Source organism: Lepus europaeus, chromosome 20, assembly GCF_033115175.1.
Source record: "Lepus europaeus isolate LE1 chromosome 20, mLepTim1.pri, whole genome shotgun sequence".
Classification (NCBI taxonomy): Eukaryota; Metazoa; Chordata; class Mammalia; order Lagomorpha; family Leporidae; genus Lepus; species Lepus europaeus.
The window spans coordinates 7,108,528-7,127,983 of NC_084846.1; the positions used below are offsets into that span (position 1 = coordinate 7,108,528).

At 70.1% G+C, this 19,456-nt stretch overlaps 3 protein-coding genes across 3 annotated transcripts; 1 reads left to right on the top strand and 2 right to left on the bottom strand.

The window, feature by feature from the left end:
- The first annotated feature begins 678 nt into the window (after positions 1-678).
- ANO8 (anoctamin 8) lies at positions 679-9,016 on the top strand. Its single transcript, XM_062178888.1, has 18 exons — positions 679-775; positions 1,337-1,447; positions 1,570-1,702; positions 1,829-1,967; positions 2,056-2,152; positions 2,573-2,689; positions 2,802-2,929; positions 3,059-3,220; positions 3,389-3,541; positions 3,645-3,771; positions 3,862-3,917; positions 4,017-4,091; positions 4,686-5,495; positions 5,656-5,847; positions 5,946-6,077; positions 6,204-6,314; positions 6,774-7,497; positions 8,321-9,016. Exons 1-18 carry the CDS (start codon positions 679-681, stop codon positions 8,686-8,688), a joined length of 3,732 nt encoding a protein of 1,243 aa, XP_062034872.1. The 3' UTR covers positions 8,689-9,016.
- A 1,191-nt stretch (positions 9,017-10,207) lies between these two features.
- Positions 10,208-16,136, bottom strand: DDA1 (DET1 and DDB1 associated 1). Its single transcript, XM_062178889.1, has 5 exons — positions 16,044-16,136; positions 12,078-12,158; positions 11,910-11,961; positions 11,222-11,283; positions 10,208-10,825 (listed from the first exon to the last, which is right to left on the bottom strand). Exons 1-5 carry the CDS (start codon positions 16,044-16,046, stop codon positions 10,715-10,717), a joined length of 309 nt encoding a protein of 102 aa, XP_062034873.1. The 5' UTR covers positions 16,047-16,136; the 3' UTR covers positions 10,208-10,714.
- Positions 16,137-17,313: 1,177 nt separating this feature from the next.
- On the bottom strand, positions 17,314-18,096 carry MRPL34 (mitochondrial ribosomal protein L34). Its single transcript, XM_062178708.1, has 2 exons — positions 17,963-18,096; positions 17,314-17,869 (listed from the first exon to the last, which is right to left on the bottom strand). Exons 1-2 carry the CDS (start codon positions 18,025-18,027, stop codon positions 17,674-17,676), a joined length of 261 nt encoding a protein of 86 aa, XP_062034692.1. The 5' UTR covers positions 18,028-18,096; the 3' UTR covers positions 17,314-17,673.
- Between the last annotated feature and the right edge of the window lie 1,360 nt (positions 18,097-19,456).

Here is a 19,456-nt window from a genome sequence, read left to right on the forward strand (position 1 = left end):
AGCGCTTACTGTATGCAGGGCATCAAGAACCAGTGCAGGCCCCTGGGCTCTCAATCTAGGGCAGTGGGCCATTGGGGAGCCAGGGGTTGGGTACGGATGGGAGTATGTGCAAAGGCCCGGGGGCAGGCCCGGCTACACGTAAAGGCATTGGCATCGCGCTGTGATGAGTAGGGTTATTGTTACCAGGGATCTGCCCTCCACCCACATCCTGCTGTGGCCACCCCAGATTCCAAACCGCGCCTCCGGACTTCGGATTGAGGCTGGGAGGCGGAAACCCCCCCGCACCCCGCCCCAAACCCGCACCTCCAGGCCGTGGGGACGAAATTTGAAGAATGCATCATGGATCGGTGCGGGCGGGACGAGCACCGGAGAGCGAAGCGGGCGGGCGAGAACGAAACGCAAGAAAACCACGCGGGCGGGGACTAGAAGCAGCGAGCGCGGCGCGCGGGCTGGGACGAGACCCAGACGGTGACGCGCGCCCGGCCGGTTCGGCTCGGGCGGGGACGAGAAGCGGCGCTCGGGCGGGCGCGGACGGCGGCCGGCGCGGGCGGGCGGGCGCGGCCTTTGTCTCCCTCCTCCTCCTCCCGCGCGCGCTCGGCCGCGGCACGGGCCCCATGAGCCCGCCGCCCCCCGGCGCCCGGGCCGCCCGCAGCCCCTGACCCGACCTCGGTGGTAGCCATGGCCGAGGCTGCGGGGGGCGCGTCCCCGGAGGGCGAGCGAGGCAAGAGGCCCCCGCCGGAGGGAGAGCCCGCAGCCCCGGCGTCCGGAGTCCTGGGTAGGTGTCCGGCGGCTGCGGGCCCTGGGTGCGCGCAGGGGCCGGATGGACAGCCAGGGGACTTGGGGTGTGTGCATGGGGGGAGGCGGGCCAAGTGTCCCAGGCCCGGTGAGCCAGCACTGCGGCGGCGGCCCAGCGGGTGGGGCTGGGGCGGCGCAGCGGGTGAGGGTCGCAGGCCCGAGCCGAGGAGGACCCCGATGGGGGCTGCGGGATCGCTCCCTCCGCGCACGTGACGGAGCCCCACGGCCCCGAGTTCGAGTCCCAGCTCGGTGTTTTTTGGTGACCTTGGGCGCGGGACTCGATGGGGCTTTGGCGCCTCAGTTTCTCCATCTGTGAAATGGGGGCGAGAGCCGCACCCAGCCCCTGCCTGGGGGGGAGGAGGCGGGTTGGGGGAGGGCTCTACCAGTTGTGGTTTGGGGCCTCCAGGGTGAGGAAGTTTGGCACGTGAGGGCCTGCGTGGGCGGGGGAGGTGCGCCCGGCTGGACGGGAGGGACACGCAGCGAGGCCGGGCCTGGGTCTCCGAGAGCGACCCAGCCGGGTCCTGCCCTGCCGCCGCCCTAGATAAGCTTTTCGGGAAGCGGCTCCTGCAAGCCGGCCGCTACCTGGTGTCGCACAAGGCGTGGATGAAGACGGTGCCCACAGAGAACTGCGACGTGCTCATGACCTTCCCAGGTACCCCCCCCCCCCGCATGCGCACCCGCACCGCCTGCCCGGCCTCCCAGAGGGTCAGGCGGCGCCCGGCCCGGGCCCGCTTGGTGGCGGGAGCCATCGGGTGCCCCTGTGCCCCCCGGCAGACACGACCGACGACCACACGCTGCTGTGGCTGCTGAACCACATCCGCGTGGGGATCCCCGAGCTCATCGTGCAAGTGCGCCATCACCGCCACACGCGCGCCTACGCCTTCTTCGTCACCGCCACCTACGAGAGGCGAGTCCCGCCCGCCGGCCTCCCGCTGACCGGGACCCTGCCCCTGCCCTGCACCTGCCCGCCCGCCCCCGCCCCTCCCGGCCGGGCCGCCCCTGGAGCCCACGCCCGCCCTGCGCTCCCCCGCAGCCTGCTGCGCGGCGCCGACGAGCTGGGGCTGCGCAAGGCCGTGAAGGCCGAGTTCGGCGGGGGCACGCGCGGCTTCTCCTGCGACGAGGACTTCATCTACGAGAACGTGGAGAGCGAGCTGCGCTTCTTCAGCTCCCAGGTGGGCCCGGCCCCGGGGGTCTGGGCGGGGAGGCCGCCCCCTCGACCCCCACCCCAGAGCTCACGGCCGCTTCTCCCCGCACCCCCAGGAGCGGCAGAGCATCATCCGCTTCTGGCTGCAGAACCTGCGGGCTAAGCAGGGCGAGGCGTTGCACAACGTGCGCTTCTTGGAAGACCAGCCAATCAGTGAGCGAGGCGGGGCCACAGGCGGCCAATGGGGTGGGGTTCTTCAAGACAGCCAGTTTCATGGGGGTAGGAGGGCGTGGTCTAGAATCAACCAATCAGGGGTGCAAGGGAAACTCGGACAGCCAATGAAATGAAGGGGTCGTGGTCTCAGCCAGGTGGGTGGGGCCTCGCCCCTGGGGAGGCGGGTTCAGGACCACGGACAGCGCTCCCGCGTCCTGTGTGGCCGGAGCCCTGGGCATTTCCCAGAGGTCCAGGGCCACGAACCCAAGCCAGACGGCTTTATTTGAAAAGTTCCCCGTTGGGCCCCTGCACCCTTTCTCCCCCCTGGGAAAGGCCTCCGTGGGTTTGACGGCAGAAACGGGAGGTGGCGCCCGGGGCTGGTGGGGCTGACCTGGGCTCCTCCACCCCTCGCCCCCGCAGTCCCGGAGCTGGCGGCCCGCGGGATCATCCAGCAGGTGTTCCCCGTCCACGAGCAGCGCATCTTGAACCGCCTCATGAAGTCGTGGGTGCAGGCCGTGTGTGAAAACCAGCCTCTAGGTGCGGCCGGGCTGGGGGCTCGGGGCTGGGGGCAGGGGTCGGCGGGTGAGCAGGGCTCCCAGGAGGCCAGCCAGGCTGACGGGGACCCCCGCCCCCCCGCGTCCTGGGGCAGATGACATCTGTGAGTACTTCGGTGTGAAGATCGCCATGTATTTCGCCTGGCTGGGTTTCTACACGTCGGCCATGGTGTACCCGGCCGTCTTCGGCTCGGTCCTGTATACGTTCACCGAGGCTGACCAGGTACTGGGCAGGGGGCGGGGCAGAGGCTGTCTCCGCCCACCCCCCAACACACACCCAATCCCGGCGAGGCTTCTTCCCGGACCAGCCCGGCCGACGGCCGCCCTGTGCCCCCCTCGCTGCCCCCCACAGACGAGCCGGGACGTGTCCTGCGTGGTCTTCGCTCTTTTCAACGTGATCTGGTCGACGCTGTTCTTGGAGGAGTGGAAGCGGAGAGGGGCGGAGCTGGCCTACAAGTGGGGGACGCTGGACTCGCCCGGGGAAGCCATAGAGGAGCCACGCCCACAGTTCCGGGTCGGTCTGGGTGGGGGGCGAGGTGGGGCCTGTGCGGGGCGTGGGGAGCCGGGATTCTATGGGCGGGCGCTGGCTGGGAAGGCTGTGCGTGGCGGGGCCGCGCAGGGCTCAGACGCGGCCCCTGTGGTCTCACGCCGGCCCGGCCCCCTGCCCCCTGCCCCCTGCCAGGGCGTGCGACGCATCAGCCCGGTGACGCACGCCGAGGAGTTCTACTACCCGCCCTGGAAGCGGCTGCTTTTCCAGCTGCTCGTGAGCCTCCCGCTCTGCCTGGCCTGCCTCGTCTCCGTGTTCCTGCTCATGCTGGGCTGCTTCCAGCTGCAGGTGAACCCTGGCCGCCGCCGCCTGTCCCAGCCCTGGGCTCCTGCAGCCCTTCCCTCTGCCTCTGGGGGGAGCCACCGACCCAGCCACCCCCTCGCCCCAGCAGGAGCTGGTGCTGAGCCTGAAGGGGCTGCCCCGACTGGCCCGCTTCCTGCCCAAGATCGTGCTGGCCCTGCTGGTCAGCCTGAGCGCCGAGGGCTACAAGAAGCTGGCCATCTGGCTCAATGACATGGGTATGCGCCCCCTCCCCGGGCGCGGCAGCGGCGGCGGGGAGCGGGGATGGGGGGCTGGGTGGGCCCTCACATGCCCCCTCGGCCCCTTAGAGAATTACCGGCTAGAGAGCGCCTACGAGAAGCACCTCACCATCAAGATTGTCCTGGTGAGTGGGCAGGTGGCAGGTGCACCGAGGGGGGTTCTGGAGGGGGCGGGGTGCTCAGGGACGGTGAGGCGAACCCCCCCCCACTCCTGCTTCCTGCAGTTCCAGTTTGTCAACTCCTATCTGAGCCTCTTCTACATCGGCTTCTACCTCAAGGACATGGAACGCCTGAAAGAGGTGGGGTTCCCGGCGGTCGGCGGGGGGCGGCCCTGACGCTAGGGGTCCACAGGCTCTCAGCCCCTCCCCGCCTCCTCCATCCTTCTCTCCTCTCTATCTGTCCGTGTGTCCTCTCATCTGTCGGTCCACCTGTCCGTCGGTCGCTCCACAGCTCCTGCTCTTCCTCTCCCTGTCCCAGAGCCTCGAGCGGCAGCCGCAGGCGGCGCTGGTCCCGCTCGCGGCCCTGTGGTTCTGCCTGCTCCTTCTGCTAGTGGCGCGGGGCAAAGTACGGGCAGGTGACCAGCCTGCGGGCCCCGCCCCCTGGGGTGGGCAGAGCAGTGAGGCTTGTGCTGGGGGCGCAGCTGGGGCCCCGCGCGGCCGGCAGGTGCTAAGTGAGCCCGTGGCAGGAATGCCCCCTGCCCGCCTGGGCCAGCCGCGCTCCAAGCGCCTGCAAGGTGGCCGGCGGCTGAGCCACCGGGGGCCTCCGTGTCCTGGGTCCCGCAGGCGGCCGGCAGGGGGCGTGCCCGGGCACGGGGCGGCGGTGGGCGCCCGGCCCGGTGCCCAGAGCCCTGCCTGCCCCCCACGTGGCTTCTCTCGCCCCCTCCCCGCCCCCAGATGCTGGCCACGCTCTTGATCACCCGCCAGTTCCTTCAGAACGTGCGCGAGGTCCTGCAGCCGCACCTGTACCGGCGGCTGGGCCGCGGCGAGCTGGGCCTGCGCGCTGTCTGGGAGCTGGCCCGCGCCCTGCTTGGCCTGCTGAGCCTCCGGCGCCCGGCGCCCCGCCGCCTCGAACCCCAGGCCGACGAGGGCGGCGGCGGGGGAGGGCGCAGATGCCCGGGCGGGGGCTGCGGGGCGCCCGAGGACGAGGAGGAGGCGGCGGCGACGGTGGAGCGGCGGCCTGCGGGCGAAGGGGGGGAGGTGGGGGACGGGCCTCGGGGAGGCGAGGAGGAAGAGGAGGAGGAGGAAGAGGAGGAGGAAGAGGAGGAGGAGGAGGAGGAGGGCGAGGAAGGTGGCCTCCTGGACTGTGGGCTCCGGCTGAAGAAAGTCAGCTTTGCCGAACGCGGCGCCGGGCGGCGGCGGCCTGGGCCAAGCCCGGAGGCCTTCCTGGAGGAGGGGAGCCCCACCCTGGTGGAGAAGGGGCTGGAGCCCGGCGTGTTCACGCTGGCCGAGGAGGACGACGAGGAGGCGGAGGGGGCGCCCAGCAGCCCTGAACGGGAGCCCCCAGCCATCTTGCTTCGCCGGGCCGGGGGCGAGGGGCGCGACCAGGGGCCGGACGGGGGCCCAGACCCGGAGCCTGGCTCGGGCGAGTCGGCGGCGGGGAGGCAGAGGCGGCAGAACCGGTCATCGTGGATCGACCCGCCCGAGGAGGAGAGCTCGCCCCAGCTCACCCAGGCGGAGCTGGAGAGCTGCATGAAGAAATACGAGGTGGGCGCGGGCGCACAGCCCGGGGGAGGAGGCTACAGTCAGACGGCGGAGGGCCGCGAGGCTGGCAGGGGTGCCCTGGGCGGCCCCGACAGCACAGCCCGAGGGCGGAGCGGGGCTGAGGGAGGAGGCGCCCTGAGCCCCGCCCCCCCCCCCCCCCCAGGACACCTTCCAGGACTACCAGGAGATGTTCGTGCAGTTCGGCTACGTCGTGCTCTTCTCGTCCGCCTTCCCCCTGGCCGCGCTGTGCGCCCTGGTCAACAACCTCATCGAGATCCGCAGCGACGCCTTCCGGCTGTGCACGGGACTCCAGCGGCCCTTCGGCCAGCGCGTCGAGAGCATCGGCCAGTGGCAGGTAGGCGGTGGCCGGTGGCTGGGAGCGGGAGGGGCTCGGGGCCCCCAGGGGATCCCCCATGCCGCCTGAACCTCCCACCTGCCGCCCCCCCCACGCAGAAAGTCATGGAGGCCATGGGCGTGCTGGCCATCGTGGTCAACTGCTACCTCATCGGCCAGTGCGGGCAGCTGCAGCGCCTCTTCCCCTGGCTGAGCCCGGAGGCGGCCATCGTGTCCGTGGTGGTGCTTGAGGTAGGCTGGCTGTCCTCCCTCGACCACCACCGCCGCCACAACCACCATCCCCTGCCACCGGTGCCGGCGAGCCTCAGGGCACCAAAGAGCAGCCTGGAGCCTGCAGCCTCTTCTCTGTCCCCACAGCACTTCGCTCTGCTTCTCAAGTACCTCATCCACGCGGCCATCCCCGACATCCCCGGCTGGGTGGCCGAGGAAATGGCCAAACTCGAGTACCAGCGGCGGGAAGCCTTCAAGGTGGGCGCGGCTGTGGGCGGGGCGGGGCGGGGCGGGGCTGCTCAGTGGGGCTGTGATGGGGACAGGTCCCAGGTGATGGGGTGCCCAGGCCCAGGTTCTCGGCAGGAGGTCGAATTTCAGACAGCATAGAATCCGGTGGAAGGAAATTGGTTCTCCGTGTCCATGGGTTTTTATTTTTTTAAGTAACCACTCCCTAAATGACCGCAGCTCCCCCCGGGCTGCGGGTCCGCGGCACTCCCGGCTCCATCTCTGGCTGGTGCACCCTCCTGGGAGGCCACGTTGGCCCGTGGCCACGGACAGAGCTGGTGGCCAGCGAATTCCCAGAAAGCACCGGCTGGGGTCCAGGGATACAGCTGGTGCCTAATAAGCGTTTGGAGCGCTTCCCGCCGCCGCAGGGAGCCCCGAGCGCGCGCGCCCCCTCCCCCAGGCCCCCTCACGGCCGCCCCTCCTGCCCCGCAGAGACACGAGCGCCAGGCCCAGCACCGCTACCAGCAGCAGCAGCGGCGGCGGCGCGAGGAGGAGGAACGCCAACGCCACGCCGAGCACCACGCCCGGCGAGAGCGCGAGGCCGGCAGCCGCGAGGAGGCGCGGGCCGAGGGCTCCGGGCTGGACCCCGCCGCCGCCGCCGCCGCCGCCTCCGCCGCCGCCTCCGCCTCCGCCTCCGAGAAGTCCTCCGCCAAGGCCAAGGGCAGCGGGCCGGGCGGCCACAGCGCCGAGCGCCCCAAGCGCCCGGGGTCCCTGCTGGCCCCCAACAACGTCATGAAGCTCAAACAGATCATCCCGCTGCAGGGCAAGTTCCTGTCGTCGGCAGCTGCGGCGGCCACGTCCTCCCTGGCGGGCTCCGGCGCTGGCCAGGCCGCGCGGCCGCCCCCCGCCCAGTCGCCCACGGGTGGGGACACGCGCCTGCCAGCCTTCCTCAGCTTCAAGTTCCTCAAATCGCCCGAGACGCGGCGAGACCCCGAGCGCAGCCACTCCCCGCCCAAGGCCTTCCACGCCGGCAAGCTCTTCCCCTTTGGGGGCGCCCGGGCAGACGCCGGGGCCAACGGGGCCGGAGGGCAGCAGGCGCGGTCGGAGGGGACCCCGGGCAGCGGCGGCGGCGGCGGCCGGGCACAGAGGAGTGGGCAGGCGGAGGAGGCCTCGGCGGAGGAGCTGGAAGCCCCGCGGCCCGAGGACGAAGGCTCAGGTCACAAGCTTTAACTCGGGGGCGGGGACGCCGGGCTGGCTTTGGGGGGTGGGGTGGGGGCTGGGCCGGTGGCCAGGCCCCACGAAAGGGGCTGAAAGGGACAGAGACAGCCCGGTCTCTGGCACCGATTGGGGAAGTGGGTCCGTGGTGCGTGCGTGGAGTCCCGGTGGAAAAAACCTGCTCGGTCTCTCTCTCTCTCTCTGTCTCTCTCTGTCTCTCTTTCTCTCTTTCTCCGGGCCCCTGGAGAGCCTGGAGCCCTGTGCCTGACCCTCCTCACCGCCCCCTCCTCCCACTCCGGGAGGGATCCCCAAAACCCAGCCTCAGCCCCCTCCCAGGGTGCCAGGAGAGGTGAGGGGGCCCCATCAGACCCCACACCCAGCTCACTCTGGGGGGACTCGACCCCTGCCCCCCAGGCCTCTATGCAAACCCCACCCCCTGCAGCCCAGGTGTTCCCGGAGGCGTTCCTGGAGGCGGAGGCTGTGGCCGCCCAGCCAGGGAGCCCACCGGGCGACTCAGAGACAGGCCCCTGGCCCCAACCTCAGCCCAGGGCGCCCCAGAGGGCAGCCGGGGCCAGGCACGTAGGTCGGATGCGGGAGGGGCTTCCTCAACCTCCCGCCCTGCGCTCCCGGGGCTGGGAGGGGCCAGTGCCCAGGGGCTGCCCCGACGCCCCCTCCCCACCCCTCCCTGCCCGCCCCGGTCTCTGATCAGAAGCAATAAGGCCTTCCATGTGCCTGCAGGGCCGGGAGGGGGCGCGGGCAGGGCGGCCAGCCCGGCGGGGGCGGCGGCGGCAGCCTCCCCGGAACGGCCCCTCTCGCCTCCGCAGGGACAGCGCTGGCCTCTGCCCTGCGCGCCCGCCGCAGCCGGAGCCCCGCGCAGCCGCCGCCGCCAGTGCCGCTGCCCCGGCCCCCGACGCCGCCCGCCGGCTGCTGGCAGTGGGACGGGCCGTGGGGCTGCGGGGGCGAGGGCGCCGCCTCCCGCCCGGCCCCGCCGGCCGCCGAGTGCCCGCCCTGCGCCCTGGCCGGGCCCCCGCCCGCCCCGCAGCCCCTGCCGGGGGACGCCAGCTTCTACAGCCTCCCGCCCCCGCCGCCGCCGCCGCCGCTGCCCACCTCGGAGCCCCCCGCGTCCCCGGCGCTCTCGCCCAGCCCCAGCCCCAGCCCCCAAGCCGTGTGCTGGCCCAGCGGCTGGCATTAGCTCCCCGGCCGCCGCCCTCTCTCCCGTCAGATGCAGTAGCGGGCACTGAAGGCGGCGGCGGGAAGACGCGCCTGGCCGCGGCCCCCAGGACAGCCCCGGTGTTGGCCGAGCCCTCCCCGGGCTGTGGGGAGGGGGAGGCAGGGGAGCCCGGCCCCCCATCTGCCGTTTCCTTTAAGACCAGGAGGTGGGGGAGGGGGAGACCAAAGGCGACCCCTCCCCTAAACACCAATAGGAAAACACACTGACGAAGAGTAGGCGGTTATTTATTTGTTTTTAATTTATTTTGTCATATTTTTGTAAAACGGCAGAAATGCAATAAAAAGTCTATTTCAACAGTGCCGGAGGTTGGAGCAGTGGAAAGCGGGCTTGGGGGCGCCCCCCGGGGGGTCCCCGCCGCTGGTCTCTGATGGCCCAGACCGGGGGCCCCAAAGCCTCCGCGGGGAAGGAGCTGCAGGGCCCCCGGCCTCCGCTTGGGGCGCCCGAGACAAAGGAAGAGACGGCAAAGTCTGGGGACGGCGACCCAGAGGCGGGGCGGCCCGCGGCGGCTGCCCTGGGGAGGGGGGCACAGGAAGGAGGTGGGAGTGCGGAACCCGCCGCCCACCCTGGCAGTCCGCAGAGCCCCCATCCTGAGGACAACAGGGGGCAGACAGGACGGGCCACGGCTGGGCTGTGTGGCGGGGACAGAGCCTGGTGTCAGCGGAGGGGCGGGCGGGCGGGGACTCAGGGGGCCCTGGGTGAGCTGCCGGTCCCTGGAGGCCACCCCGGCGGCCTGTGAAGAACGTCGGGGGGCCCAGGAGACCCCTCCCCCTGGCTGTCTGTGTCTGAACAGGGCGGGGACACGACAGACCCTGGGTGCCGGGATGGGGGGCCACAGCCGTGAGACCCTCACCTGGCTGGACCGAGGCAGGGGGTGGGGAGAAGCGGCCGGCAGGCACCGGTGGCCCAGCCGTGGGCAGACCACGGGGCCAGGAGCTTCCTCAAAGGGGGGCCGGGGGACCCAGGTCCCCCGCGGAAGGGCAAGGGGAGGGCGGGGCTGCCACCTTCTCCCCCTCTACCCCTGTGCCTGCATCCCAGTGGCCTGTGAGCCCCGGGGCCCTCAGCCGACCCCCTGCCCCGTGACCACAGGGTCCCTGAGACACGCTGTGCCCAGTGCTGCCGCCGCCGGGCGAGAAGCCGGCCAGGACAGGGCCCGAGAGGGGTCATCTGGGGTGGGACCCCCCAAATCTACAGCTATCGAAACCAGGTCCAGGACCACAGACCTGCCCAAGCCCCCAACAGCCCGGCCCCTCCGCTCCCTGGGCAGCCACACCAGCGCTGCCGTGGCTGGGGCCTCCGGGCCGTGGGGCTCCACGCTGGGCGCTGTCCTGGGGGACACCGGAGCGAGGCGCCGCTCTCAGCCTGGACGGCAGCCGCGCAGGCGCACGGAGGGGTCCTCGGCCTCCTCAGGCGCGCTTGGGGGGGCTCCGTCGTCCGGGGTGGGGGTGGGGTGCCGAGGCGTGCGCAGCAAAGACGCCCGGGCGAGTAGCAAACATCCTTTTATTGGGGTGGACACGGAGCACGCACGAGTCCATGATAAAATGACTTTAAGAGAAGAATCCGGAGGGGCCGACTTTGCCCCGCGCGCGCGCATGCTCAGAGTGAGGTCTGGGCACCGTCCCAGCGGGGGCCCGGCCCGGCGGGCGGGAGGGGGGAGGAGGCTGCTCAGATGTCCAGGGGGCGCCGCGGCCCCCAGCCCAGCCTCCAGGCCCCCGCGAGCCCCCGGCCTGCTCTCCGGTTCTCCGGGTGGGAAGCGGGGTGGGCGGGGCGGGGGCGGGGACAGTTGTCTGGAAGAAGCATCTACCGACATCACACTACCGGGTCTCAGGGCCCCTTTAACCAATGCTCCATACCGTACGGGTTACAGCATAAATAAAAACTCAAGGAAAATAAATACATCAGCTCCTATGAGGTTGAAGGGGTGCGGGCGGCGGGCGGGGGTGGGCGCGGGCGGGAGGCCGGGGAGCAGCGGGGGCGGGGGCCGCGCACCCTAAGTGTCCTCGTGCATGTCCGGGCTGTCGGTCCGCGCCACCTTGCGGGGCGGCGCGGAGCTCTCCCCCTCCAGCTCCACTTGCTCCTGGTCTCTCTTCTTGGCGGCGTTCTGCGGGGTTGGGACAGGGGGCTGAGCCGTGGCGGCGGGGGTCCCTCCCGGGGCGCCAGGGGGCAGGGGGACAGGACAGTGGGCGGGCCTGTGGGGCTGGCACGTGGGGAGGGGTTGCTCCGGCCCGGGGTTCCCCTTCCAACCTGGCCCATTGCCCATGTTCACGGCCAAGGGCAGAAGCAGGGCGACCCCCAAGCGGACCATGAAATATTTTAATTCAAAAGGGGGACGGGAGGGGTCTCTGGACTGCGAGCACCCCCTGCCGCTGCCTGCGGCTCTCACCGCGCACACGGTTCATCAAATTGTCAGTCACCACCATCAAGTCCACCTCATGCCACCCTGCGCACTCCTACTCAGCCGTCAAAGCCCCGCGCCCGCCCCACCCCGCGGGCTCACCTTTTTGTCCCATTGCTGATGTAGGTAGCGGAGAAGGATGTTGGTCTTTTCTGTCACAATGACTGCGGAGGGAAGACGCAGTGAGTCTCAGGGCTGGAGCAGGGGCCGCCCCGGCTGTGTGGCCCAGCCCGGCCCGGCTGGACTTCTGGGACTGGGGCGCTGGGGGAGTCAGCACCCCCAACCCAGGACGCCGCCGCTAGCTGGGACCCCAAAGGCCACACATGCGGGATCCCTGCTTCCCCGGTGCCCAGCGCCACCTGCAGGCGGGGCAGTGGCCCCACAAGCACGCACAGATGCGCACCAGGAGCGCACAGCCCGACGCACCGAGAGCACAGGTTCAGGTCCGGCTCCACAGGCCTGGGCCCCACCCCAGGCCCCGGCCTCCCTCGGGTCCTCCCAGCCCCTGTGTGCGCGTCCTGCGCACTGAGACCGCGCACGTGGACCACCGGGGCCGGCGGGGGCCGGGCAACCTGACCCAAGCCCAAGGGGACAGGACCAGCTCCCGACACCCGCGTGGGGGCTCAGGGGGCGCCCAGAGCGCGCCAGCTTTCCGCGGCTCCCAGGGGCAGGCACGTGCCGAGCCCCAGAGCCGCGGGCTCCTCCCCACCTGAGCCTGCACGAGGTGAGCGGAGGACGCGACCCCAGCCCAGTCTGGCCGGGCAGGTGCACGAGGGCGCGGGCTACTTACTCTGTTCAGAGGGGTACTCGCGAGTGGGCAGGTAGACTGAGGGACGTCGGTTCTGCGGAGGGAGAGTCAGGGGCGAGGGAGAGTCAGGGGCGTGGGCTCTCGCCCCAGCACCCACCCTTCCACGCTGCCCCGCCCCTCCCCGGGCCCCCGGGGGACGCCCACGCTCACAGAGGCTTTGCACACGGAGTCGGCATGGAATCGACTAAAGTTGCTTTTGTTGTACACAGGCAATCCTTTCAAAAAATCTGCCTGGAAGACACAAAGGGGGGCGGGTGAGAGCCCAGCCAGCAGCCGCCGCACGGGTCCCCCCTCGGCAAGCGGGTTGGCGGTGGGCCCTGCCCTCCACCCTCCAGCCCCCTCCAAACTTCTCAGCCCCAGCGCTCCGGCAGTCGGCGAGGCGCACGCACGCACGGAGCTGCTCCCCTGGGCGCTGTGCACCGTAACCCACTAAGTGCGCCTAGGACGCAGGGCGCTGGCCGCATTCCGGCTGGGCCGCCTGGGAGAGCCTGGGGGCGGGGAACAGGGGCCCCAGAGCTCCCGCGGCCCAGGGAGCCCCAGAAACCCGAGTTGGGGCGTTGGTAGCCCCAGCCTTTTTGTTTTGTTTTTAAAAGGAGACTTTTTCTTAAGACTTTATTTACCGGAAAGGCAGTTAGAGAGAGAGGCGGCGGGGGGGGGGTGGAGACAGAGAGAGATCAGCCATCTGCTGGTTCACTCCCCAAATGCCCACAGCAGCCAGGGCTGCCAAAGCCAGGAGTCTGGAGCCTCATCCAGGTCTCCCACAGGGTTCAGGGGCCCAAGGACCTGGGCCATCTCCCACTGCTTTCCCAGGCCACAGCAGGGAGCTGGATGGGAAGAGGTGCAGCCGGGACTTGAACCCATGCCCACATGGGATGCCGCACTGCAGTGCCGGCTCCCGGCCCCAGGTTTTTTTAAAGCTGACAGCTTTTCAGAAAACGCTGTGTGGACTGGAGGGCCCCCACACGTGCCAGGCCAGCCCCCTGCCGGGGTGGGGGTGCGGGGCCCAGGGGACGCCGGGAAGACAGCAGGTGAATCGCTGACCCTTGGAACGGCCTTCTGGCCCCTGACCCTGTCCCTCGGGCCTGTGCCTCCTCCTGTCTTCTCTCCCGACCCCACACACGGCAAATGGACAAGGGGTCTGGGGCGGGGTCGGCCAGCACCCTGGACGCCGCCTACAGGTTCAAGTCCCGGCTGCTCTAGTCCTGACCCGGCTCCCTGCGCATGCACACCCAGGGAAGCAGCGGCTGTTGGCTCAAATGCCTGGGCCCCTGCCACCCACACGGGAGACCCAGACCAAGTTCCTGGGCTCCCGGCTTCAGCCGGCTGGGAGCATCTGGGGGCAAAGCCCTCGGTGGAAAAGCTCCATCACTCTGCTTTTCAAAATAGGAAATCTTAAAAAACTACAGTGGTGCAGCGGGTAAAGCCACCATCTGCGGTGCCCACATCCCATAGGGGCGCCAGTTCAAGTCCCGGCTGCTCCTTCTGATCCAGCTCCCTGCTGTGGCCTGGGAAAGCAGTGGAGGATGGCGCAAGTCCTTGGGCCCCTGCACCCGCGTGGGAGACCTGGAGGAGGCTCCTGGCTTTGGATCGGCGCAGCTCCGGCTGTTGCAGCCAATTGGAGAGTGAACCAGCAGATGGAAGACTCTCTTTCTCTGCAGCTCTGCCATTCAAATAAATCTTAAATCAATGAACAGACAGACTCCAGGGCACAGAGGCACCTGTCTCCAGCGAGAACAGTGAGGAAGCCACTGGAACCCCCCCCACCTCTCGCACAAGCTCTCCCTTGCCTGAGGACCACGGGCTGGAGCCCCCAGGCCCCCGGCACCCTCTGGGCTTGGCTGGAGCAGCAGGGTCCTCCCCTCCCTAAGGCCCAAGCCCTCTCTGCAGGGCCCCAGCCAGCCCAGGGAGCTGAATGTCACCGGGCAGGCGCCCCCTCCCCCACAGGAGGTGCCCTCACATCCGGGTGACCCAGAGCTCCGTCCCCATCCCAAGACCCCTGCCCCAGCTCAGTCCAGGACCTTGGGGCCAGCCTCACCCATTAAGCAAGGTTTCTTTTGAAAATTAAAGACGTATTTATCGATTCAACAGGCAGAGAGAGAGAGGTCTCCCATTCGCTCCGTCACTCCCCCAGTGGCTACACTGGCAGGGGCTGAGCCAGGCTGAAGCCAGGAGCCAGGAGCTCCATCTGGGTCTCCCGCCTGGGCGGCAGTGGCCCCAGCCCGTGGGCCGTCCTCTGCTGCTTTCCCAGGCCACCAGTGGGGAGCTGGATTCGGATCCGGATCCAGCGATGTGCGTTTGGCACTTGGGTGAGCACGGGGCACACGGGCAGGGACCAGGCGCTCGGCCCATGAGGTGCCTGGGTTCAGCTCCCGGCTCCATCCCTGCCTCCTGCCAGGGGGCGACCCTGGGAGGCAGTGGGGACCCATCATGGGCTCTGGGCCCCGCCCCCATCCACGTGACAGCGCCAGGTGCAGCCCGGTCCCACCCCCAGCCACCACAGTTGGGACAGGGGGACCTTGCAGACCCTGTGTGGGGCCTGGGGCCGTGCTGGGGGCAGTGATCTGGCCAGTGTGAGACCTGCAGGGTGAGAAAGGGGCCCTGTCGCTCCTCTGCTGACCTCCTCCATCCCCTGCCACGCCCACCTCAGCGCCCCCACCGCGTCTCCCCCACACCCCTACACATCCTCTCACCTCCCTCACTGGACTGGCACCTCGCAGGGGCTCGACAGCCCCACGGTGAGAGGTGCAGGGACCCTGAGCTGGCCGGGCACCTCCCAGCCACCTCCCCACGACCCACGGAGGTCTGCGCCACCCGGGAAGGGGCTGCGCCCAGGAGCAGCCGTTAGCACCAGCGCGTTTGTGCTGAGTGCAGGAAGCTCCCAGGACGGGCCCCGGCCGCTGCTGCCCGTCGGCCGTGCTGCAGGACGAGGCCTCACAGACAACGGGGAGAAAGCCCCCCGCCACTGCACGTGTCCGGCCACAGCGGCAGCCCGAAGCCACCCCCTCCACGCCGGCAAGGGGCGATGCTCACAGAAGTGCGTTCCAGGCAGCAGGAGCAACAGGTGCAAAGGCCCTGGGGTGTTAGGAAGCGCAAGCAAGGCGCGCGGGGGGGTGTGTGTGCTGAGGTCACACAGGTGGGCAGGGGCCGTCGGGGGGAGGGGTCCCGGGACTGGGGGAGGCTGGGCGGAACAAGGCCTTAGTGCCAGAGAGTGGTAGACGGTGCGGTGCGTCTTCCAAAGCCGTTTCTGGTCACCAGCGGGGTGAGACCCGGGAGGGGGCTGGGCCGGGCACCCAGGCGGCCCCAGACCCAGGATGGGTTCCGGACGCTGCAGGACTGCAGCCAGGAGCCGAGAAAAATCCGGAAGCCAGGGGGCCCGCCTTCGCTCACCCCCTCCCCTCCCCCGGCCTGGGGTCTGGGGGCAGCGGGGGCTCGCGAGGGAGCCAGCGGCGGTGCGGCTGGGCCGCCGCCCCCGCTTTCTCAAAGAACCCCCAGCCCCCAAGAGCGGAGCCGGTGGGCATCGTCCCCACGTCGGTGCGCGGGGACAGCGGGCCGGGGGTGTCACCAGCCCCTGCGCCCCCTCCCCAGAGCTCCCCGCGACGTCAGCGCGCTCGATTGTCACAAAGTGTCACAGGCCGGGGAGCCCGGCGGGGGCGGGCCTGGGGGTCGGGGCGGCGGCGATGTCGCACTTCCTCCGGCGACAAAGCACCGCATGGTGCGCCGCAGACCCCTCCCCCGCCCCGGCGCCCAGGCCGGCCTCCCGACCCCTGCAGAGCCCCAAGGGGCTGCGGGGAGGCGCGCGCGCCGACGGCCCGGCCGGACCTGGGGGTCTCGGGGGACCCCCGTCCCCACCCCCAGGCGATTTCCGGGGGGCAAAGGCGACCCGGAAATGAATGAGTTGTCAGGGCCTGGAAGCCCAGATGGGGTCACGGGTTGGGAGAGGGAGCTGAGGCGGGGTCCGGGGGTCGAGGGTCACAGGTCAGAGGGAGGGGCGGGGCCGGGCCAGAGTGGGGCCGGGGGCCGGGCGGTGAGGAGCCTCGGGGGATGCGCGAGGTGGGTGGGCCCGCGACACCATTTTGTCGGGCGGAGAGGGAATTCGGGCCCAGCGGCCGCCCTCACCATCTTCTGTCTCCTCCGTCGCCGCCCCGGCCGCCGCCGCCGCCGCCGCCACCACCGCCGCCACAGCCGCCGTCTTCGCCGCCGCCGCACAGTAACTTCCAGCCACGGCACAGCTCACACTGATGGCGCCACCGCCGCCCGTCATTGGCCCGCACCCCGGCCCCGCCCCTCTGCTATAGGGCCCCCGCGCGTTCCCATTGGCTAGGTCCGGCGGCCTCGCGCGCCCATTGGCCGCCACGCCTCCTCCCTTGATGATCAAGTTAGGCTGAGACGGCAAAACCCCGCCCGGGACTGAGAAGCAGAGGGAAGCGATATCCGGAAGTGGGCGGGGGCGCGCCGCAACGCCTCCTGGGAGTTGTAGTTCGCCGCCATCGGGCGCCTGGCAGCTGTAGTTCTCGCCGCCAGGCAGTCTGCAGGTGTCCACTAAAGTGGATCGCGCTTTTTTTCCTACGGTGGCTCAGGAGGTTTCCACGGCAGCCCCCTCCCCCACGTCCTAACCCTGGAATTCAGGACACCCAGTGGGTGTGACACCCTAGAACTGACATCTCGGGCTCAGCCCACGCACCTGTGGGTCACCCCTAGGATTCAGCCCCAGACTCAGGCCCCTCTGGGCTCCTCAGCCTCCCTGTATCCTGACCTCCGGCCCAATCCTCGGTCCCAGGCTCTGCCACTTTCTCCAAGAAGCCCTCCCCGACTGCACGCTGCCCAAGCCCAAGTCAGATGCCAGCTCTGAGCTGCAGTGTTGCACCTGCCCGCGTGCGAAAGTGCTCCCGACGGCCGCTGCAGGGCCCAGCACAGGACAAGCAAGAAGAAGCCAGGGAGGCCGACGCCGTGGCCTATCAGGCTAATCCTCTGCCTAGCGGCACCGGAACACCGGGTTCTAGTCCCGGTCGGGGCGCCGGATTCTATCCCAGTTGCCCCTCTTCCAGGCCAGCTCTCTGCTGTGGCCCGGGAAGGCAGTGGAGGATGGCCCAAGTGCTTGGGCCCTGCACCCGCATGGGAGACCAGGAGAAGCACCTGGCTCCTGCCTTCGGATCAGCACCATGCGCCGGCCACAGCGGCCATTGGAGGGTGAACCAATGTTAAAGGAAGACCTTTCTCTCTGTCTCTCTCTCTCACTATCCACTCTGCCTGTCAAAAAAAAAAAAAAAAAAAAAAAAAGGAGCCAGGGAGCCTCTGGGGGCTGCAAGGCCAGGCCCAGCGGGTCGGAACCGACCCCCGCCCCCCACTTTCCCACCAGCCTTCCGCACACAAGACAAGCGGCAGCGGCGACACGGAGGAGACGTTTAATGGTGTTCAGAACGGTTGGCACCTGTCGTGTCCGACCCCTTATCTGGGGACTGGGATCCACTTCGAGATGACATGGTAGGGGGCGGGCGGGGCTCGTGGGTGGCCAGGGCCGTTCTGGGTGCAGCAGGCCAGGGACGCTGTGGGGCCTGGGATCCGCTCCGAGATGACACGGTGGGGGAGGGCGGGGTTCGTGCGTGGCCAGGGCCGTTCTGGGTGCAGGGAGCCCACAGTCTGGTGGGGGAGCCCCCAACAAGCCCGCAGTCTGGGGGAACCCCCTGGCACGCCCACAGTCTGGGGGAGGCCCCCACAAGCCCGCAGTCTGGGGGAGCCCTCGCCGTCCTCAGTGGCTCAGAGACCGGCGCCCCTTGAGCAGGCGCCGCAGCACCACCTGCACGCCGGCCGCCGAGCTCAGCCGCCGCACCCAGCCGTGCTTGTGCTTCCGCTTCAGGTTGCTCGGCTGGTACTCGTTCCCGCGCGCCCGGCCCCGCGCTTGCGGCGGCCCGAGCAGCCCCCACCAGGCCCGAGGCTGGAGCCACCTGCGGGAGAGGTCAGAAGGCGCGCTGAGGGACCCCGCGCAAAAGCCGCCGCGCCCCGCCCCGGCGCCCGGGCCCGCACCCCCGACGGCTCACCTGCCGCCCAGCACGGCCGCCGACCTCCCGGCGGGGCCCACGAGGGACCCGAGCAAGACAGCCATGTTCAGCCGCCGGTACCAGTCGGTAGCCTGGAGGATCCCCTCCCGCCACGGAGGCTTCTGGGAAGTGTAGTTTCTCCCGAGGCGGAACCTAACTTGCCGCGCGGGCCGCCGGGAGTTGTAGTCCACGCATGCGCAGCACAGGTGCGGTGCTTGGTGCGGACCGGCAGGGGGCGCACGCGGCAGCGCCGCCTTCGCGAGCGTGGGCGTGCAAGGCCTCACGCTGGGAGTTGTAGTCCTTTCCCAGGTCGGCCTGCAGGGGGTGCCCCGCCGGGGGCCGTGTCGCTGCCCAGCGGGAGGCGGGCAGATGGCACGCAGCTGGCTGGCAGCTCGGGTCCGGCCGCAGCCAAGTCCCCGCCCCTCGGCGGCGAGCCCGGGAGCCCTCCGTGGGCAGCCGTCTGGGCGTCCTTGGCCAGTGCCTGCGCCTCGCTGCATTAGGATGTGCGTGCCCGCCTCCTCCCAGGTCCCTGGCCCGGGACGTGGCTCGCTCTGCAGCGCAGGGACCCGAGGCCAGGCGGCGGATGGGGGCTCCAGGGCTGAGGTCCCGCATCGCCCCAGCAAGGGGAGCCGGTGGGTGGGGACTGTTTGCTGAATGCATAAATTATGCAGTCGCTAGGAAGAGTGGGTGGCTGGGCCTGCTCTGGCCTCTGCAGCCAGATCCAGCGGTTAACCCCTTGTCCTCCAGATGCCACCCCACAGCCCCCCGAAACAGGTTGAGCGCTTGCAGCGTGCAAGGCAGCGTGCCCCAGCCCCACAGCAAACCCATGGAAGAGTTCATTGCACGGGGAAGCGACCTGCCCAAGGTCATACAGGGCCTCAGTGGGACCGCCTAGCGGGGGTGTCTACTGCTGGCCGCTGGTCTTCTGCAGGCCGGTCTACAGCCAGCAGGTCAATAGGCTGTGAAATTCCGGTTTCCCCGATTCCCCACAACTTCAAGGCTGTTTAAGTGCTTGGCGGACACACCACGGTCAGGATTGAGAATCGCACGGCTGTGGGTTCGAATCCCGGCCTTCCCTTCCCCGCCCCCCGGCTTGCCTTGGGCCTTTGTGGAAATTCGTGGGCCTCGGTTTACCCACCTGCGATCAGAGAGAGCTAAGTGTTTCTATTTCTGGACCAGAGAGGTCAGCACAGTGGAGGGGCACGGGGACAGGCGGGTGACCCAGCGGCAGGGGCCGGCGGGGGAGACCCGCGGGCAGCCTGCGCACCCCGGCCGCGAACACCTTCCCTCAAAGGGGCGTGGCCGTGGCTGCAAGTGCCCGCCCCCACCCAGGGGCTGCCGCCTCTGATTGGGCTTCTAACTAGGCCAGGTAAGCCCGCGACTGTAATAGGTCGGATGGCCCGCTCGTCGGCGCGCGGCCCCGCCCTCTCGGGGGAGGGACTTAAAGGGCCGGCTCGGTCGGCGGCCGCGGGATGCCCCTGCGCTGACCGCCGG